Source organism: Limanda limanda, chromosome 10, assembly GCF_963576545.1.
Source record: "Limanda limanda chromosome 10, fLimLim1.1, whole genome shotgun sequence".
NCBI classification, from domain to species: Eukaryota; Metazoa; Chordata; class Actinopteri; order Pleuronectiformes; family Pleuronectidae; genus Limanda; species Limanda limanda.
Window position 1 is genome coordinate 374,098 of NC_083645.1, and position 24,334 is coordinate 398,431.

The 24,334-nt window shown below is 41.3% G+C and overlaps 1 protein-coding gene across 1 annotated transcript in view; it reads right to left on the bottom strand.

The window, feature by feature from the left end:
• Nucleotides 1-17,376: 17,376 nt before the first annotated feature.
• LOC133012320 (magnesium transporter protein 1-like) overlaps nt 17,377-24,334 on the bottom strand; it is a 32,625-nt gene continuing 25,667 nt past the window's right edge. The window contains exons 6-10 of the mRNA XM_061080294.1: nt 24,235-24,324; nt 24,087-24,150; nt 23,664-23,738; nt 18,221-18,311; nt 17,377-18,133 (exon numbers count right to left, since the gene is read on the bottom strand). Of these exons, the coding sequence (XP_060936277.1) occupies nt 18,118-18,133; nt 18,221-18,311; nt 23,664-23,738; nt 24,087-24,150; nt 24,235-24,324 (336 nt within the window). The 3' untranslated portion in view covers nt 17,377-18,117. The remainder of the gene's footprint in view (nt 18,134-18,220; nt 18,312-23,663; nt 23,739-24,086; nt 24,151-24,234; nt 24,325-24,334) is intronic.

The window sequence follows — 24,334 nt, forward strand, 5'->3', positions numbered from 1 at the left end:
TGGGGCACCAATGCACAATGTATCTCAGTTGAGAAGCATAATAGTACTCTCTGAGGTTTGGCAGTGATAGGCCTCCGCTTCCTTATAAATAAAACTTTTAAACAACCCCTTTAATGAGTGGTGAGGAGAAATTATTAAGATTTTTACACTGTGTGTTTCATTATTTTCCCTACTGTTTGTGAAGAGTTGTTACTTGTTAAAAGGCAATTAAAGTGATTTATAAAAAAGTTTATGTTTATACCAAAAAACTGATACAGATAATCTTGAGCCTTCTTCATATATGTGCTATTTTAATCAGCTAATGGATTTAATATAACATTGTACCATTGAGAAAAACATCTGAGCTAATGGGATGATGGAATCGTACTTGAACAAAGTAGTTTGTAAATCACATGTGCACCAGCCAATAAGATGTTACAAAGAAATGTATTAAACATATAAATGTGTACGAAAATCCACATAAATGAATGTATAAAAAAGCCACACCTACTAAATATACAAATGCATACCAAAGCCATGGGTACAAAATCCTCATATGTATGAGGTAGAGCAGGTCATCTACTAACCAGACAGTCGGCGGTTTATCCCCGTCTCCACCATTCCGCATGCCGAAATGTCCTTGGGCAAGGGACTGTGATGGAAATTTGTTTGACCTGGTGAGACTTCTGAAATAAAGAGATCTGAGAATAATGGTCTTTTAAGTATACTTTATTCCTTGCAAGGAAGGTCAGACAATCATACAGCATGCAAAGAGCATTCTGCAGAGGGAATGACAAAGAAACATTCCCAGGCGTGTGCATTTTATGCAGATTTGGTGAAGGGGTAATGTGTGTGTGTGTGAATAGCGTGAGAGATAACAGTCCGGAGATAAGACACAGAACAAGTGCCTTTTTCAAGGTTTTCGTGGAGGAGGCAAGCACAGTGAGTTTAGATTTGTGGCCCGGGATCTTTCGGAGACTGCTACCTAGTGCATCTGCTGTGAGGGGTAGAGTGGTTATTCTGTTGAGATAAGATGGATGATGCATAGCCTATACATTAGTTTGCCAACCACCATTAATACTCAATGATAAATACAAACTTATTTATTGACCAATCTTTAAATAAGCCTGCCCCAGGCTCTAAAGCTACAGAAATCACCTTTGGTTGACTTTCACTGTGATATTTGATGCAAAGGTGAATGCATGGAACTGAAAAAACACAATTTGTGGCTCAAAGAGATGGAAATATTCTGCAGGCGTGCAATTGTCATGCACATTGAATTGCGGATGTGCAAATTTCCTCCATGACTTTACATTCTTTGTTATGGGTGTGTAAATGTATTTTTTTTGCACCACACATGCTTCAGAAACTGGGGCAAAAATGTGATAGCAGGAATTTCTTTATTTGATATTCATAACATAGGACTTGTGCACCTGTAATGAAGAATTTGCAAAAGTGTAGGTGTTGTATTTTATGGGTGAGAAAAAATATCTGCAACTTTGCCACTCCTAAAGCACGTGCTCAGTTGTTTTGGACCGAAATACCTTGTTCTTGTTCTATTTGTCCTATATGAAATATATTATATTAATTAGCAGCTGCAATTTACTGTTGGAAGGGGTTTAATCTGGCACCAGGCGTGAAAGGGGTACTTAGTGAAAAGCCAGAATTGGATGGTGTAAAATATCATGGGCAGAGAATAGGAAAACCATTACATATATGACCTTCCTGGTTGACATCATAAATTGTGTTATTAGATGAACATAACCTTTATGACAACTCCTGAAACCAGGCACGAGGTAAGAAGAAATTAGTTAGTTGGGACTTTGGGAATGTTCAGATGTAAAGTATGTTCTGATCTGCTGGACATCACAGTATTTATCCATGATCATTGAACCAATACTGCATGATTCAGGTGTGTAAGAAGTGTTCTCCCAGCAACCTAGCAAAGACTCAGTTTCTGCAACACCACAGCTTAAGTAGAGGAGACTGAATGATTGGACTGCTCTATTCTACTGTAGAATGTTCTCAGGAGCCACCTTCATCTGTGCCACAGCTGTCTTTCCCCCCCAGCAATAACCTATGGACTGGCCAGCATAGACTATATAAACCAGCTGTAAGGAGCTAAAAGTGTGTCATTTGGTTTCAGGAGCAGTCAGTATGTTTAGTTTTGTTTAGTTGACCTATGTTTAAGATGTAGAGCAGTTTATTTCTTTTTTGTAAATGTATCACTATTGCTTGGTTTTGTTACCCATCTTAAATTTAAAAAAACGTATTTTTCGACTAATCCTAGCTCTCCTAGATTTTATGCTTACCTTGGGCCTTCACATAACCTCTAATAGATTTACATCATATACTCTCACCGTTCTAGAGGGAATATAGTTAACTAGAGAGTCAGCTATGTAACTCGGTTACCAGCTCATTCAGAGGCTTGCATGCTTGGCAGAGAACCTTAAAGTCAATCCTGTGTGCAGCATGGAACAAGTGCAGATCAGCTAGAACTGGACTAATGTATTATCTCCTCTTGGTTCTGATTAAGCAAAGAAGCAGAGTTCTGAATGAGCTGGAGTGAGGGTTAGGGTTAAAACCATGCATTACAGTCAATGTTAAGTTTCTTTAGTAATGGTTTAACTATAGCTTTTTCCTCAAACCGTCTAGCCATGGGAGTGCTTCGAAGGTTGAGCCCTTATGATTTCAAATCAAGATAATTGACCGGTTTTGGCAACTTTCTGTCACAAGGGGGCTGTCTGAGACCATAGTTTGCCCAAGGGACTGAAGTCATTGAGCACAATTTCCCCTGCTTCCTCCACGTATTTCAGGTTGGAAATGTGTCGAAAACCCTAATAAACTTACTGATGTGTGTCAGGTAATGTTGAGAGACAACTTTAGTTCATGTTTAAGAGTAAAATGAGCCGTGAAAGAGTTTATTTTGTGTAAATAAAAGCGTGGTGCACACTGAGAGTAACTGTCCAATAAGCCCCAAATTTCTAACATAAGATAAGAGTCCCAGACTGAACAGATACATGTGTCAAAATTAACTAATTTAATTCGCTGAATCATGAGATTATGTTGATTCAGCTTGTCGCTGAATCGTGAGACATAGTCAGCAAGTACTTTTTTAAGCGCCACGCAGTGACAGGCGTGGCTTTCTTGAAGAAAAACTGACTTTCTTGATTCTTTTTGTTCTGGGTTTGTAGCCTCATGGTTGAATGCACTTTTTGGAAGTCGATTTGGACAAAAGCATCAGCTTCATGAAATGTAATGTAATGTAATGCTCTTACATCCTCCCTGTCAGACTCCTTGAGTGTCTGTTAGTTGACCTGCTGGCCAGGTTGCGGTAGCCTCATTGTGGATGCATAACTTTCCCACTGCTGCCAGACGAGGGCGCAAGCTCATACTTTCTTGCAAGTCTAGTTCCTGTTGTACTTGCTTAAATTGAATGTCAGTTAAGCTATGATTGTTTTAGTTTTCTAGCCAAACAGCAACCTGAGGTGTTTAGCTCTTCTTTCCCTGTGGTGTAAAAAATTAGTCGAAGGCACCTACTTTAGAATAAATTATTTAATGAACTTGAGTATTTTCTTTTTCCAATTTACTTTGAGCAGTTCTTCCAGGTTATAATTAAACACTATTGGTCTTTTCTCAATAAAATGAAAACATGAGGATATTGGCCACTGATTGATCTTTCTTTTTCTTTTTCTTTCTTTTGATCATTTCTTTAATTGTGATTTTAGCAAGTCACAAAGCATGGGGATTCTGTGATTGCAGATGCCTGAGGTATATTGAAATCCATATACTGTACACTTCATTGTCAATCTACAATTTAACATGAACGTGAATCAATATACATATCAATATGCATTTAACTGTATGCTGGAATAACAGTATTTTCACCGATCATGCTGTTATCCTTAAAGTTCTTTGGAATTCTTTGGCTTTCTACGGACCTGACCTATCTGTGACCTGTGCATTGCTAGACAAGATGTGTTTGCCAAAAGAGCCATTATGAAACCCAATTTGGGACTGACACAAGTACAGATTGGACTATTACAGTGGATATAAAAGTCTACACACCCCTGCCAGGTTTTTGTGATGTAAATGAATGGGACCAAGATAAATCTATTCAGAACTTTTTCCACCATTAATGTGACCATTAACTTGAACAATTCAATTGAAAAACAAACTGAATTCTTTTAGGGGGAAAAATAAAAAAATAAAATAATGCGGTTGCATAAGTGTGCACACCCTCTTATAACTGGGGATGTGGCTGTATTCAAAATTAACCAATCACATTCAAACTCATGTTAAAAAGTAGCCAGTACACACCTGCCATCATTTAGAGTGACTCTGATTAATCCCAAATAAAGTTCAGCTGTTCTAGTAGGATTTTCCTGACATTTTCTTAGTTGCATCTCAGAGCACAAGCCATGGTCCACAGAGAGCATTCAAAGCATCAGAGGGATCTCACAGTTGAAAGGTATCGGTCAGGAGAAGGGTTCAAAAAAATTTCCAACGCAATAGATATACCATGGAACACAGTGAAGACAGCCATCATCGAGTGGAGAAAATATGGCACACCGTGACATAACCAAGAACTGGACGTCCCTCCAAAATTGATGAAAAACGAGAAGAAAACTGGTCAGGGAGGCTACCAAGAGGCCTACAGCTACATTAAAGTAACTGCAGGAATTTCTGGCAAGTACTGGCTGTGTACTACTTGTGACAACAATCTCCTGTATTCTTCGTACCTTTGAGCTATGGGGTAGTGTGGCAAAACGGAAGCCTTTTCTCACGAAGAAAAACATCCAAGTTTTTTGCAATTTTGCAAAAACATACATGAAGTCTCCAAAAAGCATGTAGGAAAATGTGTTAGGGTCTGATGAAACCAAGGTTGCACTTTCTGGTCATAATTCCAAAAGGTATATTTATCACCGAAACAACACTATGCACACATGGTGTGACGCATGGTGGTGGCAGCATCATGCTTTGGGGCTGTTTCACTTCAGCTGGAACAGGGGCCTTAGTCAAGGTGGCGGGAATTATGAACAGTTAAAAAATACCCGTCAGATTTGGTACAAAACCTTCAGGCTTCCGTTAGAAAGCTGAAGATGAAGAGGAATATCACCTATGAGCATGACAACGACCCACAGCATACATCCAAATCAACAAAACCATGGCTTCACCAGAAGATGATTTTAGTTTTTGAATGGCCCAGCCAGAGCCCAGACCTGAATCCAATTGAGTGGTGATCTGAAGAGGGCTGTGCACAGGAGAATCCATCGCAGTCTGTCAGATTTGGAGCCCTTTTGCAAAGAAGATAGGGCAAATATTGCCACGTCAAGATGTGCTATGCTAATAGACTCCTACCCAAAAAGACTGAGTGCTGTAATAAAATCAAAAGGTGCTTCAACAGAGTATTAGTTTAAGGGTGTGCATATTTATGCAACCAAGTTATGTAAGTTTTTTATTTTTCATTTTTCCGCCTAAAAGATTTCAGTTTGTTTTTCAATTTTTCACGTTATAGGTCACATTTAAGGTGGAAAAAGTTCAGACAGGATTTATCTTTGTCTCATTTGTTTACATCATAAAAACCTTGCATTTTAACAGGGGTGTGTAGACTTTTAATATCCACTCTATATGGCGAAAACAGGAAAGAATAATCCCATTAACCACAAAAACAGATACCGGGCTAAAATCGATGAGTTTAGGGGCTCAGGTGTGAGGATTGGTAATGAGAGTGGGATATTTTGTTCGTGTTTGGTAATATGGCAACACAAGAGTGAAGAAACAATAAAATGAAAAACCATTGAAATATGTGGCCATCCTGTATGATACTGAGTTAGAAACAGTACTCTGCACACTAACTCAAATCTTGTTACATCGGCAAAGATGTTATTTCCCTATTTGAGGCTTGTTTTCCATAACACATACTTCATGCGTGGTAGCCCTAGTTTTGCAGGTCCAGGGGAGGTAAGCACACTCTTTGTTGTATGGTGTCATCCTGCTAATGACGTTATTGAAGTTAGAATACAATCTGTTGCCCTCTAAGGCTCTAGTTTACAAGCTATCCTACCTCTCCTTTCCTGTCTGGAGGTTTTTGAGAGTCCTTGTCTTGTGCTGTTACGCTGACCAGCTACAATGACTTGGTTGTACAAACAGTTGGTCGTGATAGCTGATTCCTCAACATTCAATGGCGGCGCGGCACTGCTGCTACCCAGGCTCTGTCCTATGCTTGCAGTTTCTTTGTTTTAACACTTGTTTTAACTACCTTTAATCAAAAATGGAGCACATGCTTATGTTAGCACAATGAGGACCCTGGCAACATTTTCACTGGCACTTTTTATTCTGGAGCTGCTTCGACCAGGCCCAGCATGCCAAGGAGAAAACACCAATATCGTGTCATACACCTGAAACACCAGGCTCTCTGCACTGTGGGAGAGGCCCTGATTGTCATCTTAGGGGACACTGCCAGATTTCCAACAAATGTGAGATAAGAGATAAAAAAAACCTCAATAAATGTTATGTTAATATGAACAATGCTATTTGAGCAAAGCCAAAATTGTCAGATTCTGATCAAAGCACAGTGCGCCTCATCCCCACTTACATAACTATTCTGAAACATAGCAAGCCAAAAACTAAACTGAATGTTTGGACTAGCGACAGCATAGAGTCCCTCAAAGGATGCTTTCTGTCTACCGAGTGGAGTATCTTTCATGAGATGTGGATAATGCTACACTGACGGTAACTGAATATATACAATTTTGTGTTTCGACAGTGTGATACCCCAGAAAAAAATAATTGTGTATCATAACAACAAAAAAATCTATAACTAAAGATAAAGAGTTATATATAACAGAAAGTTAAGATATCAACTTAAATAATGTATCAACTGCAAAAAAATGGCATTCAAAACAGGGACAGAGCAAAACTGTGCAAAAGGAGCTGAATCAACTGCTCAGATAAGCCAGGAAGAGACACAAGGATATCATTGAACAGAGATTCACAGCAATGAGCTCAAAAAACTGTGGGACACTATTAAGGCAATCATAAACGTGACTGCAGCTAAAAAAAATTCTCTGACATCCATTACCATGAAATGTCTTGAGAGGATAATGGTGTCATTCCTTCAACAGGATGTTAATTAGTTCTTAGATCATCTTGCTCGTGTACAAGCAAGGGTGTGGGACAGACTATGCTATTAATAGCATCAGAGATCTGATCAGTAAACACCCAGAAGACCCCAAGGCTAATCCACCTTTACCATTTGACAATTTAACCCTGCTTTGAACACTCTGAAGCCTCACTTACTAACAGATGAATGTTAATCCTTTTATTTTGAAATTGTATTTCTCCTTTTTAACAAACTGAACTCAGCATGTTAGGGTCACATCATATTGAGGAATTTGTACAGTGGTGTGAAAACAACCATCTTGTCCTGAATGTGGACATGACTGAGGAGATGATATATGACACAAAGGCCGTAGATGATCCCAGGTCGGTACGGAAAACGGTGTTCCCATAATGCAATTAGCTGGAAGTCCCATGTTGACAGTGGACTCAGGAGCAGAGGTTTATGCTGTTATTTTATCAGGCTGTATTAGAGAGCCTTGTAAAATATATAATTACTGCCTGGTATGGTAGCCTTACTTTGCAGCTGAAGACACAGATCAACCGTCTGCTACAGACTGTCCATCAAATTTAAGGGGTTAAAAAGCATCCATCCTCCAGACGATTTATGTGCAGTATAAGGGATGTACAATATGTCACCTCTTTAGTAATATTTAATATAAAAAGAATGTGCAATGGATAATATGTGAACTGTGGCATGTGTAAGGAAGTACTGTATTATAGGCCAATGTGTAAGGGATTTTATTTTGTTTTTGTGTAAAACTGCAAGCTGCAAGCAAGCTCAAAGAAAATGTCCCCACGAGGACAATCAAGTATATTTCAACTTACATTTTGTTCTCAGGGTGGTCCTATTGCAAAAGTTAATAATAAAACAAGATATTTTGGCTTCTCAATCCTCATCATTTATTTTCTTTTGTTTTAGTGTTCCAACACAAAACTTTTGCCTAAGGCTTAAAGTCCGAAGTTCCGCCAACACAGGAAAATGTTAACCTAAACCCAATTTCAAATTTGACTCAGAAAAAAAGTGGTATTATTTGACTGGTGGTGTCAGTGCAGGGTGTTTAAATGTCAATTTATACTAAAACCTTGGGGCTTTTAGGAGTTGCTGGGATTCTTGCGGATGAGTACATTCTCACTCATAAATCTGCATTTGGTGAGAAGGTTTCTGTGCAGGCTCAGTTAAATGATGGCAGGTCAGACAAAGGTTTGACTACCTCTGTGGGGGCTGCCTAACTTCAATGTTTTCTACGGTGTCAAAGGGATGTCCACTAGAGAGAGCCATGTGTTTTTATTGTAAAAAGCTGGGACTTGTCATGCTTTGCAGGAGAGAAAGCCAGCAAAGTGACTAGCTTTGGTTAAAATCTAGCCCTTTATGTCTGGTCAGTCTGAACTTCTAGTTTATGCTATTTTTAATGCATGGATTTATGTCTGTAACTGGGTACGGTGTCAGAGTTCCAGTCACTATATTGAGGGATACAGCTGCGTCTAAGTTATTCATTTTGAATTGTGGGGTGCCTTTCTCTAAGGAGTCTGCTGTGGATGCTGGTGTTTTTGTGCATGTCTTTGGAATTCAATGCTTAGTTGCACCTTTGCTAACTTTTCACTTGGAGTCAGGTTTGGTTATGGGACCAGTGGTTCTGGGGATTAACCCCTGTTTTCCAATTGAGGACATGAATTTCATTTTGTTAAATGATTTGGCATGCGGTTAAGTTCTGGTAAAGCCAGGGGTCCCTGTGGTGACAGTGTCAAGATGGACTGGACAAGAAGTATCCTGGGGGTTTTCCGCATGTGCTATAAACAGGTCGTGGCCATTTTTAAGTGTCGAGCTTTGAGTGATCATAATGATGCTGATTTGTCTGATGGTTTTATTGCGACGGATGAGTTAGATGTGTCTATTTCTACCGTCTGGCAACCTGTCATTTGGTGTGGAAGATGGGGGTGCGAGTCAGCCTTAGTAAAATGTCTGTGGCATGAGATCGGATGGCAGACAGTGTGGCATCCAACACAGTAGCTCTCAGTTCAGTCATTCCCTCTCAGGTGATGTCCAGTGCTGAACCTATTAAACCTTTACTTGCCTGTGTATCAGCACTTTCCAGTACAGAGGGGGTTTGCCCTGCTGTGACCTCTGCTGTCGGCTATGTGGGGGGAAGAGGACATTATTGTTTCATCGATAGCTGTGGTGCATGGGAGGTTATGGAAATCAAAAAGGTACGATGAGATAATCCTTTATTATCCTTAATTCTGGTTGTTCACTCTTATTGAAGGTGACAGGAGGTTGAGCTGAATGAAAAGTCTAAAGTGTTGAGGGTGAAGAGGAACAGACCCTGAAATACATTGTTGTGCATTCATATTCATTCATATTTTAGGTGAACGCTGAACTGAACAAATAAGTTTACAAATGATGAATGTGAACTCCATCGAGAGTAAACAGTGCTCACTTTTTAGGACACTATTTTACCACATGCTGCATGACGTCTCCACAGACATGGTCAAGGCGTCAGCAGTAAAAAAGGATCTTCTACTGCTGAAAACCGTTTGTTTGAGACTGGGAGTGAGTTGGAGTTTACGAAAACACAGGCCCTGGGGCTCCGCCCCCACTCACTCACACAGAGTAGCACATACAGTGAGATCAGATTCTTTGTATGGCCCAGTATTTTCACCCCTGGCGACCTAGTATGAATCCAGACTGGTCAGGGTTAATTAATCAACCTAGATGTTTCTGCGTTCTGCTCGCTAGTAGGGAACTAAGAATCTTTAACTAATTTCCGAGCAAACTAATTGGTCTATAGGAGCTACACTCAAGTTAATCCTTCTCCTCCTTATGAATTAGTTATTATTGCCTCGGCGCAGCTGTTGGTTGGGTCATTTTTGTCCAAGGCTTATTTAAAAATGTCACAAAGTTCAGGGGTAAGTCCATCCATGAAAGTCTTTTTCCTAAACACCTTAGAGATACATTATCTAATGATATAGCTGCGCTAGACGACATTGCCCCTGCTTCCAATGAAACAGTCAGTAACTTGGGAGTGATCTTCGATTCCGATTTGACATGTCCTTTCTCTAAAAGATCCAGAAAAACGAGTCCACGCCTTTGTTACATTCAGACTTGATTAATGTATTTCCTTATAATCAGGCTCCAGCAGTAAGTTGTACGAATCTGCAGCTTGTCCAAAATGCTGCAGCACTGTCCTGACAATAACCAGGATAAGAGACCACATTTCTCCTGTATTAGCTTTGTTACATTGGTTTCCAGTTAAATCCAGAATAGAATTTAAAATTCTCCTCCTCACCTTCAAGACCCTTCAAAAAATGGCACCATTATACTTCAAAGAGCTGATAGTACCTTCTCAACCAACTAGAGCACTGTGCTCCCAGTATTCAGGCTTACTTGTCGTCCCTAAAGTCTCTAAAAGTACACCGCGTTCCACATTATTATGCAAATTTGATATAAGGGTCAAAAACATTCATTTTTTAGTTTTTGAATTAAACTCATGGATGGTATTGTGTCACAGGGCTATTTGGATGATTGAAATCAATCTCAGACACCTGTGATAATTAGTTTGCCAGGTGAGCCCAATCAAATGAAAACTACTTAAGAAGGATGTTCCACATTATTAAGCAAGCTTCATGTTTCAGGCAAAATGGGGAAGAAAAAGGATCTCTCTGCTGCTGAAAAGCAGCAAATAGTGCAATTCCTTGATCAAGGTATCACAACATTGGATATTTCCAAAAGAATTGCGCGTGATCATTGGACGGTGAAGAAATTTGTCACTGATTCACAGCACAAGCGGGTTCGTTCAGACAAAGGCAAAATAAGGAAGATTTCTGCCAAACAAATGCGTAGGGTTAAGAGAGCAGCCACTAAAATGCCTTTGAATAGCAGCAAACAGGTGTTTGAAGCCGCTGGTGCCTCTGGAGTCTCGCGAACTTCAAGATGAAGGATGCTCAAGACGTTTGCAAGTGTCCTTAAACCTGTTATTCGTTCCTCTAAACCAAGCTCACAAGCAAAAAAGGTTGCAGTGGGCTCAGGACTACATGAAGACTGTTTTGTTTACGGATGAGTGCCGTGCAACCCTTGATGGTCCTGAGGGATGGAGTAGAGGATGGTTGGTGAATGGCCACCACGTCCCAACAAGGCTGAGACGACAACAAGGAGGTGGCGGAGTCATGTTTTGGGCCGGAATCATGGGGAGAGAGCTGGTCGGCCCGTTCAGGGTCCCTGACGGTGTGAAAATGACCCTGGCAAAGTACGTAGAGTTTCTGACTGACCACTTTCTTCCGTGGTACAAAAAGAAGAACCGTGCCTTCCGAAACAAAATCATATTCATGCATGACAATGCACCATCTCATGCTGCAAAGAATACCTCTGGGGCATTGGCTGCTATGGGCATAAAAGGAGAGAAACTCATGGTGTGGCCCCCATCTTCCCCTGACCTTAACCCTATTGAGAACCTTTGGAGCATCATCAAGCAAAATATATATGTGGGTGGAAGGCAGTTCACATCCAAGCAGGTGCTCTGGGAGGCTATTATGGCATCCTGCAAAGACATTAAAGCAGAAACTATCAAAGAACTCACAAGTTCAATGGATGGAAGAATTGTGAAGGTGATATCAAAGAAGGGGTCCTATGTTGACATGCAACTTGACCTGTTAAGATGTTTTTGATTAAAACTTTTTTTGATTTCAGTAAATATGACCTCTTAATGCTGCAAATTCAACAAATAACAATTTTTAGTTCTTTACAACCTTTAAAATATCTTGAAACTCAGAAACTCTGCATAATAATTTGGAACACTGCATTTTGAGTTTTTTATTTTTGAAAAAAATACTGTTATCATTGGGAGGTTTGTTCAATAAAATTTGAATTATACTCTAACAGTTGATGACTTGAAAAATATACTGACTGGCTGTGCATTACTATTTAGGGAAATCTGAGCAAAGTGTAATCTGCTCAATAATGTGGAACGCGGTGTAGGAGCCAGAGCTTTCAGCCATCAAGCCACTCTCCTGTAGAATCATCTCCCACTTTCAGTTCGGGAAGCAGACACCATCTGTGTCAGAGTAGGCTTAAAACCTTCCTTTATGATAAAGCTTATAGTAAGTGCCGGTCCAAGCTTGTCTTAGACCTGCTCTTAGTTATGCTGCTATAGGTCTAGAATTTCGGGGGACATAAGACACGTGGCGCTTCTCTTCCCAGCTTCTCTTTCCCCTTCTCCATCCTTATCACATCCAAGAAATTGATATCTCATCAAAACATGTTACTGACTTGACTTCTTCCCCTGAGTCCCTTTGCCTTATCGTCCGCAGGTCCCGGGCCGCGGCTGTCGCCGCTTTGTGGATTATGATCTGTGGATCGCGTATCAGAGATTGTAATGATGGATTCTGTATCGTGCTGGCATCTGATAGTGATGTTTGACCACGATCGAGGTGGCAGCTGATGGTGGATCCTGATGGCGGCAGTGGACAATGACTGTGGACTATAATGGCATCCGATCTTGTTGGTGGATCATGATCGTGGTGGCTGCTGACCATGGACTATGATTATAACAAGACTGCTTGATATACAATATTTCTTCTCAGATATTTGATCATTACTGACAATAATCCATTATTGACCTTCCATTATGCTACAAAGTGTTTATTCCAATCAATGCTGCAAATACCCTCATCCTTCTGATATTCTCCTTTACACGTGACATCTATTGCACTTCTGTCCATCCTGGAACGCAAAGATCTCACCAGCAGTGGCAGTCCAACAAAGCTAAGCCTGTAAAAACAAACTTTGGAGAAGTAATTTGCCACAACTGTTCTGGGGTGTGGCATATACAGAGGAACTGCTCTTCTCCCCGTAAACCCAAAAGATCTGCACCCAGGGCCAGCATAGCTCCGGTTCCTGACTCAGATACAGTGGTCACATGCACCAAAGGCTCAGAAGACGACATGAGTATTCCAATAGAGATATATGGACTTGAACTATGTGCTCTCCTAGACTCTGGCGCTAGGAGGAATGTACTGCCCCTTTGTCATTTCAATGCCTTCCCTAATGAATCCAGACCTCAAATCCAGCCATCCACCGTACAAGTTCTGCAGGGCATCGTCCTGAGGGTCTGATAGTTCAGGGGGAAGTCAAACTGTCAGTGTGAGCAGGGGGCAGAGTTACAAACGTGATCTTTATTATGGCAGACACAGCTAATAACATGGAAGTTATCCTTGGGCACGCTTTCCTGCTGCAGGCACAGGCCCACTTGGATTATGGTCACAAATAAATCACCCTCTTATGTGAGAAGATACCTCGCTTTAAGACAGCCCACAGCCTGAGGTGCACATTGTCAGAGTAGACCGCACCACAATGTTGGAGTCTGGGTGTGAGTATATAGTGCCCGGCACCACCTGGATCTGTAATACAGCGGCTCGAGATATGATGTTGACCCCATCCAAAGGTTTCATTGAGAGGCACCGTGTCCTGGTGGCCCGTGTCGTTGTTCAGACCCAGCAACCCACTTACATCCCTATCAGCATCTATAATCCTGGCCCTGCACCCATCACCCTGAAGAGAGGGTATTGTGGGAAAAGGCGCTAAAATGTGTGTATAACAAAAAGTGAATGACCACCGAGAGCGTGATGATAGTGTTGCTCCTGCTGTACAGCAAAGAAATAAAGTGTTCACGTACAAAGTATCAAACGTTTCCTCCTCCTTCTTCACAGAGTGGTCCGGGCGGCTGGGTACCCGCCAGACAGCGATACAAATAACACGTGAGCTCCCAACTACGGTTCTGAGCGGAGATACTGGCCAGAAAAGGTAACAGATGTCACACCTTGTTAAAGTCCTATGATACAAATTGTGATTTGTGAATATGGGCTATACAAATACAATTCGTAAATTGATTGACTTCTGCAGCAATAGTGTTGCTCCCGCTGTGCCAACTTCTCCAGAAGAGGTACAACTTTTTCTCTTTTTCAGCAGAAGTGCTGCACTCTCCTGCCACTCTCCAGAAGGTGGAGTGTAGCTACATTCTCTACAAAGGTAGAGAGAGCTTAACTTAACACATTACATTATATATCATTTAGCTAACACTTTTATCCAAAGCAACTTCCAAAATCTATTAGCGGCAATTCGGGGGTCAGTATCTTGCCAATGGACATTTTATTATGGACATGGTTAAGATTTGCATCGACCGCCGACCTTCTGTTGGAGGACGACCGCTCTACCCCTCAGCCACAGCCGTCCCCCACGAGACCTGAACCAAATGGTCTAAGCAGGGCTGGACTGGGAGAACAAAACGGCCCGGGCATTTTTTGGCTCAGACCGGCCCACATAATTAGCCGAGCACATCTGCCATTAAATTGACGTAACTTATGTCTTCTAAATGTCTTAAAGTAGCTCATATTAAAAGTACTTAAGTATCAAAAGTATCTGGTGTTGAAATGTACTTAAGTATCAAAAGTACAAGAACTAAAATTAAAAATGCAAAGTGCTTTTTATAGTAGGTCTATACAGACACAAAACAACCCAAAATGTTTCTCCTCAAGATTTATCTCAACTGACTGAAAAATTACAACAACAATATGCATATAATGTATAATTTTACCAATTTTGAACCCTAGATGCTGAGGTTCTATAAACAAGTGCCTCTTGTGTCTGCCCAAGAACATTAATAAACCACAGTATAACCCCTATACTATAGGCACACAAAATAAGACACTATCTCTATTCTAGAGGAAGTAAAAGTCGTAACAAGATTTCTGAAGGTGAACCTGCGGAGGGATAGACCAACCTCTCGCGCTGTACCACCCCCCCCCCCCCCCAACGGCAAACACGCCACCGGACCTGCACATCTCAGGAGGGAGGGGGCAGCGAGTGAGAGAGAGAGAGAGAGAGAGAGAGAGAGAGAGAGAGAGAGAGAGAGAGAGAGAGAGAGAGAGAGAGAGAGAGAGAGAGAGAGAGAGGGGGGGGGCGCCGTGGGTAGAGGCGCGCGACGCCAACCTCCGCTGCTCAAGTAACGAGCCAGTTTGGAGAATGTATTGAAAATTGAAAATGCGCGCTCACATGTCTGCCTCCACTCGCTCATCATTGTCAAGTCCTCCTCGCTCGTCTCCCGGCGCACCTGCTGCTGCTGGGCTGGTGAACCCGGCACCACATAGGTCCGTCAGTTTGGCACATTTAGCAGCCTCCACCTCCAGAGACTTCAGCTTTTTTTCCCGATGCTTCTCAGCGCCACCCGGGCGTTTTTTTACTCTTATTATCCATTAAGTTAAGTTTCTGTCTCAGCAGCAGCCCGTCCTGCGACTCCCCCCGCCAATGCCATGAGGTCCCGCCCCACCCTGGTTTGTGTTGTGATTGACAGCACTGTCAGGGCTCTCTGAGCCTGTCAGCCCATGATTGATTGACAATGACAAACAATAGACCAATAATATGTGTCGATGCTGGCAACACACTGCTAGCCCTCTGTAGCCAATTGGCCGGCCCAATTGGAGGGAATTTAGAGAGGAAGAAGAGAAAAAAAACAAAACAACAACATAGCGGACCAGACCGGCCCACATTGGGTCAACGGCCCACCGGGATTATGCCCGGTATGCCAGATGGCCAGTCCACCCCTGGGTCTAAGCATCCCATGTAGCCTTTTGTCCTCATAGTGGCCACAGAAAACAGTTTGATCTGAACACGACGTAGCTGGAGATTGAAAGTGTGAATTGGTATTGGACTGTAAAAAGTTTGGGAACCACTGCCCTAGCCTAGATAATGAAAATGGCAAATTCCAAAATGTTCTCTCTTTGCCCAAACATTTAGGGTATGGTTTACCCACTCCTTTTGAATCTTAAATTTTCACTATACTTTTGCCTTCATGAAAGGGAGAGCTGAAATTGATATATTAGTAACAGAGCTTTGTTCTATATGTATCCATTTTGTTTCCATATCTAGCTTAATTCCTGAAAACTATATTCAAAGTTTTGATGCCCAGTAGTAGCTTCTAAAATAGGGCAATGCTAACACACCCTTCTCTTTGTTGCCTTTCTCTAAGGAAAGGCAACAAAAAGACTCATTTGCGGATTAAACAAATGTGTCAAGGATAAAAGAACTCTTAACAAACAGAATGAGAACATTTTCAACTTCCAAAAACCCAGCTGGTTGCAAGGTTGCAACTAACCCTTGCTGTATTGTATGCAGAGAGTTGTGCCATTTAACACTCTCAAGGGAACATGCACTAAGTGCAATCCAGACCATAAACCAAAGAGAAAAAGAGATTGTATCTCTGTCTTGGGTCTTACCATAGTAAAAAAACTAAAACGGGACGAGTGTTACAGTCCCCATACCTCTTATTCACTCATAAATTAATCATTGCCATTATTCAGCGCGATCAACTGTTTCAAGTGTCTTATAACAGAATAGGTATAACACTTTGTTATTATCACAGGCTCAAAGTTACACTAAAATAAGAAACCTTCTTACCTGAGCATATTTACTGTCTTCTCAGTCCTGTAAATTAGACCGCAAATCCGCATCTAACAGATGCGGATTTCCTCCTCTTCTCCTCCGGCAGAGACGCTTCTCCTCTTCTCTCCTCTGCCATAACTCCCTGGTGAGCTCCTGCTCCATCTTCTCTCTCTCGCTCACCTGCACAGAGATACCTAGCTCCCCGAGTGTGGGCAGTGCCTCAATCAGGGTTGGGAATGTTTAAAACTCAAGTCTCCAGGGTGACTCTCAGCTGTGCTGGAAAGCGACATCTGGCCTGGATCCCTCTCTCCTTCAGCTGCTTAATCATCGCAGACCCGTGCCCTTTTCATCTGTGCCTCTGGCCCCTAATCCTGATCAAAGTATATTACTTTTCCTTGGAAGTTGACGTTTCTGTGCCCAGGCTTGTCCTAACACCGTTTCCTTCACTGTGTAGTCCAGAAACATTACAATAATGGAGCATGGTGGTGCAGAGTTGCCTGGCGTGAGATCCAAAGATGTGTGTGCACTCTCAATATGTAGATCCATCACCTGCGGCATCTGCAGCGTGGTTTTAATTAGTTGTTCCACCAAACCCACCATGTCGTAATTCTCGCTTTTTCCTGGGACTTGATAGATTCTCAAGTGATTAGGACGCATACAGTTCTGCAGGTCATCCCACAGGGCGAACACCCGACACGTGTTTCTCAGCACATGGCGTCATCTGAAGTCCATATTTACCTAATTTGATCATAGATAAGACAATTTTGGTGTAGTCACAGACCTTGTGAGCACAGCCCCCCCCCCCCTCGAAACAAATTTAAGAAACACTAGAGACAGACACTGAATAAGCAGTTAAGGCACTTTAATATCAGAAATTATCAAATATTCTCTCCTAATACAACGTGATAAGGAAACCAGAAACATTTAAAGAAGACACCTCTGATGAATTAATGTAATGAATCTAGGGTTCAGGCTATTCTTCTTAATAAAGGGACAAACATTTTTTATTCAAGGTGTAGTGAACTGTAGTGAACTAATCGTGTGAAAACTGACACTCTGCCACCAGTAACTTGATAAATACACATACAACATTATTATAGTGGCAGTTATTTTAAGAGAAATTAGCAGCATTAGCTTTCATTCAACATTTTTACATTTGGCAAGTTATAAATGAATTGGAAAAGTAGGGATGGTTTGGTAAAACATGAATGCCTTCATCCTCAAAACGTACAGTATTCAAATCCAGTAAGCTAATACCTCCACCCCACACAAACTAAGTTAAACCTGAGCAAAGAACCTCACTATGGTCTCAACCATTAAAGATAAAAACAAAACATTGTAAGAAATTGGCATTTTGCAGAGTACACACATTTTGTCAGATGAGAATCTAGTATGCATACAGGTGACGAGAGTCCTGCTGTACAGGCACATGGTGTTTTGATATGTTTTGATACACACCTATGACTTTACAGATCAGAGGTCAATTCATGGCTTAGCAAACAGTAATGCAGCATCGTTGCCTTGGACAGCACTCTGCTTATGGACAGAACTTGTGAAGTGGAAAACTGGTTCTCATGTGGTCAGGTCTAACTCATCAGGAAGCTGCAAAACAGACAATTCTTTTTACTAAAAGGAACCATGGTATTGGATCAACCAATGATAGGTAAAAACAAAACACAATGTCTCTACCTGTATGGGTATCCATGGTACTTGGCTCTGAAAATGGACAACAGCCAGCTGAAGAACAGCATCACCAGACCAATACCTGCTACACACATAACTAAGACACACACAAACACATAGTGCATTTACAAGAATGAATCATATTTTTGAAGGTGCTCAACACCTAAACATTGATGTTTTAATGGGTCACCATCTCATAGAATGCTGCACAGAGTTCTAAAATGCAAACACTAAACACAACACAAAACATTAAAGGGGCAGGTCACCAAGAAATTCAAATTCCGTCATCTACTCACCTCTCTGCCGATGGGGGAGGGGGGTGAAGGAGACCTTCCTATTCGACGAGCTACAAGGCCATTAGCATTGTGTTTTAAGCCTAAAAGTCCCCCAGAAGTGGCAAGACTAGCAGATATTAGCATTTCAATAGGTCCCTGAATGCACCTCGTCGGAAGATATCAGAAGACATTAAGCTTGTGGATACTTCGATGACACCACAAAAGCAGTATGGAGACATGTTATGGTTTTCCTGTTGTTTTATTATGTCTGAAGGAGGACACATGTGGAAGTGTTTTTTGGACTCAAATACATCCCCCACCCTACATAGTTGTGAGAAGATGAGTGAATTTTCATTTTTGGATAAAATATCCCTGTAAACGGCCCATATTTTACACCTTCTGGGATTTAATTTGAGGTAATGGTACCCCTACAATGATATGTCAGTGGTTTAAAACCAAATGCTGCAATGTGCATTTCCATGTCCTCTCATCTGACTCTCCGCAGCTGCAGACAGAACAGGCTGTTTTAGCCTGCCTCTTTCATTATTTATCAGCCCCTCCTCTGATTGGCTGCCTTCACTTTGAGTGACACGCAAATAGTCTCATTCTGACGCATTGACGATCTCACTGGTAAACACAGCTGAAAGTTCTGTTGTTTTGTTTGATTACAGCTATAGAAGACCAGCCACATAGTGGAGGTAGTGGGTTTGGAGGCTGGACTAGTACCGGCAGGGTGAGGCTGAGAGAAGAGTGGGATTCTATGATGATATCATACAGAGAAGAATTACGAAATGCGACGTTTCAATTACAAGTTCGCTGAGTGACTGTTTTCATACTTTGGGAGTCCCTAATTATGGATAGTAAAATCCCAGAAAATGTATTTTACACAATATGGGCCCTTTAAGTAAGTGATCTTTTATGTTGTGTTATAGCATTCTGTATCATAATGAAAATGTGCTCTGACAAATTGACCTAATGTGGGCCACTATAGCCAAGGTAATCAATGTGCGACGTCATGAAGAAGTCGCAAAGAAATCAGAAAATGACATCAGACATCTATCTTCTAATCCAGTGGTTCTCAAATGGGGGTTCGTATACCCCTTTGGATACTTGAAGGCACTCCAGGGGGTACGTGAGATTGTTTTTTTTTATTATATTTAAAATTAGCATCCATTCAAAAATCCTTTAAAAAATGTTATTTAATAAATATTCAAGAAAATATAAGTGTAAGTTCATGAACTAAATTGTATATTCAGTAGGCAATTCAATTTCATTATCCTAAAAATCTCTCCCAATACCAGGATGGTTTGACCCAACCTGGCACAAGCCACCTGTCATCACCTGTCAGCACTGACGCCTTGAAAACTCAAACAATGGAGTCGGGGTTGAAGTAGCCGTAATGCCGCGGAAAACACGGAGGGAAAAGTGCCAAAGAAAAGAGTGGGGAGAGATTAGCCAACAGTGGCATGAAGCCAGCACATCTTCAGCGGCATCTCCAGACAAAACATGAAAGTCATGTTGGTAAGCCACCGGAGTTGTTTACGAGGAAACTTTCTGAATTCAGGTAATCTCAAGACATGATGCGAAAAGCCTCTCCGAAGCAAACGGAAACAAGCTACCTGTCACTTATTAGGAAAAACTCCTGGATGTGTCATCTGACCGTGGCCTCCAGATGTAGTTTGCCACATCCACACTCACACAGTTTTGGGTGTGTGTGAAGCAGGAGCACCCTCCGTTTTTACTGACACAGACAGAAACGGACAGAGAAACGCCCACTCCGAGCGCCTCGGATAGCTTTTCGTGCACCTCTGATTTTTCTAACTATCCGTGGGCATTTTGGAGAGCCTCGGGACAGCCCTTGGCTGTGATTGGTCTGCTAACGACAGCATTTCGGAACAACATCATTTCCCGGACCTCAAACTTCCTGTTTCTTTTGCTATATCACAATACCCAAACGATTAATGTGACAAGTGTGTTAAGCCAGCGGAGTTGTCCGGCTGACGGTGGCTGGTTAGAGCACTGACGGCATGTGTGTACGGTCACATACGGTTATAACGCCGTGTCATAACGGCGCTAGCGGGCTAGCCACCATGCTAACTGCTGTGGTAACAGCGCAACAACCCGCTGTCATGACTTTAATTCCACCGCTATCATGACACTGTTACTCAAACACCGTCAGGTCAGAAGCAAACACTTGGCAGTAGTTAGTATCGGGAGTCCCTGCTAACTGTGTGGGGAAGCTGGGGGGGAAGCTAGCTGCCTCCCTCGGTGTAGCTTCAAGCCCTGAAATTAGCAACACAGTTCGGAAAGAAGACCGGGGAACCGCTATGCTGAGAAACAATAACATCAGCATTTTGACCCGCTGGGTGTCACTATATTTAGTTCTGTTAGTTGCCATTTTCAGTGTGTGTGAGGGAAGCCGGCAGCAGGAAAATAAACACACGTGGACTTCTTCTCGAACATAGAGGTAGGCTTCTCTAAGCTCGTCTTCCGTTGCGCCGCCTACTGTTTGGCTGTGAATTGTTTTCAGACGTGCAGTCGTCGGAGAAGCAAAAATCAAAAAGAGTCCGTGGGATCCATGCGTCCCTCTGCGCGCCACGGACACGAAGAAGCATAATGGAGCCTTAAGAGCTTGATCACAGCAGTTGCTTCCCTGCCACCAAGACTGAAAAAGATCCTCAGTGAAGCACAAGCACAAGTTTCTCACTAAAATGTATATGTAAAAGCACTTACTCAGTTCAATGCAACAATTTAATCTTGACAGTTGCTAAATTTAAGATTAGTATTCTTTTCGATCCTTTAACATATTTTAAGATGATAAATAATCTATTTAAATTATTTTGAGCTAATCTTGTATTTAAAATTAAGTTAAGGATTTATTTTTTGTGTTATCTATACAAAGTGTTTATCTATAATTAAGTTCATGAGTTCAGTTTGAGAACATTTCTTTATTATGATCCCAAGAGGTCAATTTAAGTTAATAATAATTCTTATGTGCACAAATCTTCATGTATAATTGAGATAATTGCTTATTTTTTAATAACTCTAGATATTTTAAAATCTTTTTATTTCCAAATATAGTTCAAGAGAGACCACTTCAAATGAGCAATGTTATGGACCTTGATGGAGTTTTAAATTTGAAAGTGTCTGTCTGTCTGTGAAGCTTGCATATCAAGAACACTGTGTACTGTTAAGAGCAAGTGCACTGTCAAATCCAGTACAAATTGCACACATTTTATATTCAATATTAACAACATTTGAATAAACAGGTTGCCAGCAGCTGCGGAGGGACGGACTCACATTAGGCACGCATGACATCATCATATCATCATCATACACTCAGAATTATCAGAATTATCATCAAAATTATGACAAACTAAGTAAATAATCAGTAGGATTAGAGACATAAACTACATGATCCATCCAGGATCCTGGATAAGGTCAACTCCAGCTAAGCCAAATAAGTCACTTCCAAGGTAGGTATACGTGGAGAGACACAACCAAGTACTCAAATGCCTGGCAGCAACAATTGAAACAAAGAGAACTGTTACCAGTGCCTTGCCCTCCATAACATTGAGTGCAGTTCCAAGAAAATCTTTTATCCGAGAAGGGGAAAAGGCACAGAGAGGGCCTACTCCACTGACCAGGAGTGGCCAGCAATCCAGAGACTGTGAATGCTGGTGGACCAGTTCATCGAAGATGACATTTGAGGCAGAATAATGTGGCTTGAGGACGATAGTTTGCCCCCTGGAAGTTGGCTGCATAAGTTCTATATTGCAACATCCACCATTAGGTTGATCAGAGATCTGAGAATCCACAGACAAGCCCTGCGCCAAACCATGAAAGAAACATTACGCACTGCAGAACGCTGCAGCCAATGGCTCTTAATCAGGAGGAAAGATCCCAACTGTGCCCCAACATGCTTAGGACCCACTTAGGCACAAACACCTGTTGACACAAAGGTACACAACTTCAGGTATGTCCCTAACATCCGCTGGTGGTCGCTAACATCCACTAACATCAACTGGTGATTGGCATCTTAACTAGTGCTGAAGACCTTCAGGCGTGAATCCCCCCCGATCAGCTACATCAGAATACCAAGAGATATCTTCAGGCCGGTGATGGAGATGCAGAAAGAGAATGGTGATTGTGCTGTTTGGAGCTAGATTCTTGCCAAAACTCAAACATACAAAACATGTTTTATAATTACACAATTCCAACAAACTAATATACACTGCATAAAAAATAACCATCGTTGCAACCTGATTGGGCTGTAGGTACTGCCTCCAGTAGAGACAAGGACACTAGCAGAACAAAACTATGAATCAGTCAGGAAGGATAAGGAGAGATCAATTGTCTGTGGCCACCACATGCAAAACCATTCCCTTTTTGATGGTTGTCTTGTTTTTGCCTCACCATTGCACCTGTTGTCACTTTCACTTGCACCAAAGCAGGTGAAATTGATTCACTATCACTTGTGTTTCCTAAATGGACAGATTGAAACCCCTGGAAATTGAACTGACTTGGTAATATACTGTGACGATTAAGTGTGCCATTAATTTTATTGTGCAATGTGCAGTGTACTAAATACTTTTAATAAATTATGTTTCAGAAAAAAATAGCCTTCTTCATTTCATACAAGTACAATAGAATATGTCCTACATGTATAAAACATATTTACAATAAGTACAAAATATATATATATCCGATTAAGACAAAACAATATTATTAGGTACAAAGAAAAATATGTTCCACAACTAACACAAAAAATATCATGTCACTTTTGGCAGAATCTTTCAGCTCTGAAAGTCCTGAGTAATACACCCTCCCCGTCACAACAGCAATTGTCACTGTGGGACAATTTACAGGCACCAGATTTTCTTTTTCACTTGTGGGATTAATTTTTTTGTGCTTGTATGAAATGTTTAAGGCTATTGGTTTCTGAAATATGTATTTATAATATGTAGTATATTTGTTCTTCGAGTGTGTTTAGTATTTGCTACACAAGCTGTGTTTGCAGGTGAATGGTAGGTAATTTGTAAAACATGTTTTGTTTGTTTGTTGAATTTTGGCAAGAATCTATCTCCATCATTGATGAGCGGGAAACAGTTGGGCAACCTTTAAGTGTACATTAAAAACTAAATGGAATAATGTGTGTATGTGTGGGTTCATACTCTTCCTCTTTCCAATGTCTATGTCAGAAGTGGCAGCCTCACACAGCAGCACAATTCCCATGGTAACAGCAGCATCTGATAATGATGTCAAGGTTTCGACAAGAAATGCACGTGATGCCTGACATCACTCTACTCGGAACTCAAACCATTACTGAGAGCCACTTAAAAGGCATGGAAGTTTGAGGATAGGGAGGTGAATAGCACTTTTTAGATTTTAGCTTATTTTTGTCATCTCAAGTTTACTTATCTTACTTCTGTTGTTTTACACTGGTGGGTCAAGTTCACAAGGGGCTGACAATAACGTAATCAAAATCAAAGAGATTATTTTTTTTTAGGGTTGTTTTTATTTGTATATTAAGTGACTAGGTATTCAGTGCATGGGGCTCTAAATGTAATGATGCATATACTGTAGCAGAAGGATACTGAAGAGGAGGACGATGTGTGTCTCAGCCACAAACTGGGCCTGACTGCTGCCATGAATGTAACTCTGAAACAGTTCAAAACTATTCTTAAAACAATTTAACATATAAGATTGTGAATGAGGATATATTTCGGTGTGTTTCTGACATACAACTTGTCCGGTGCTAGGGTTCTTGTGTGCATAAGGTGGTCCTCTGATGTGGTTCCACATCTGGCCTGAAGTCATGATCAGGACAAAGCACTGAAAGGCA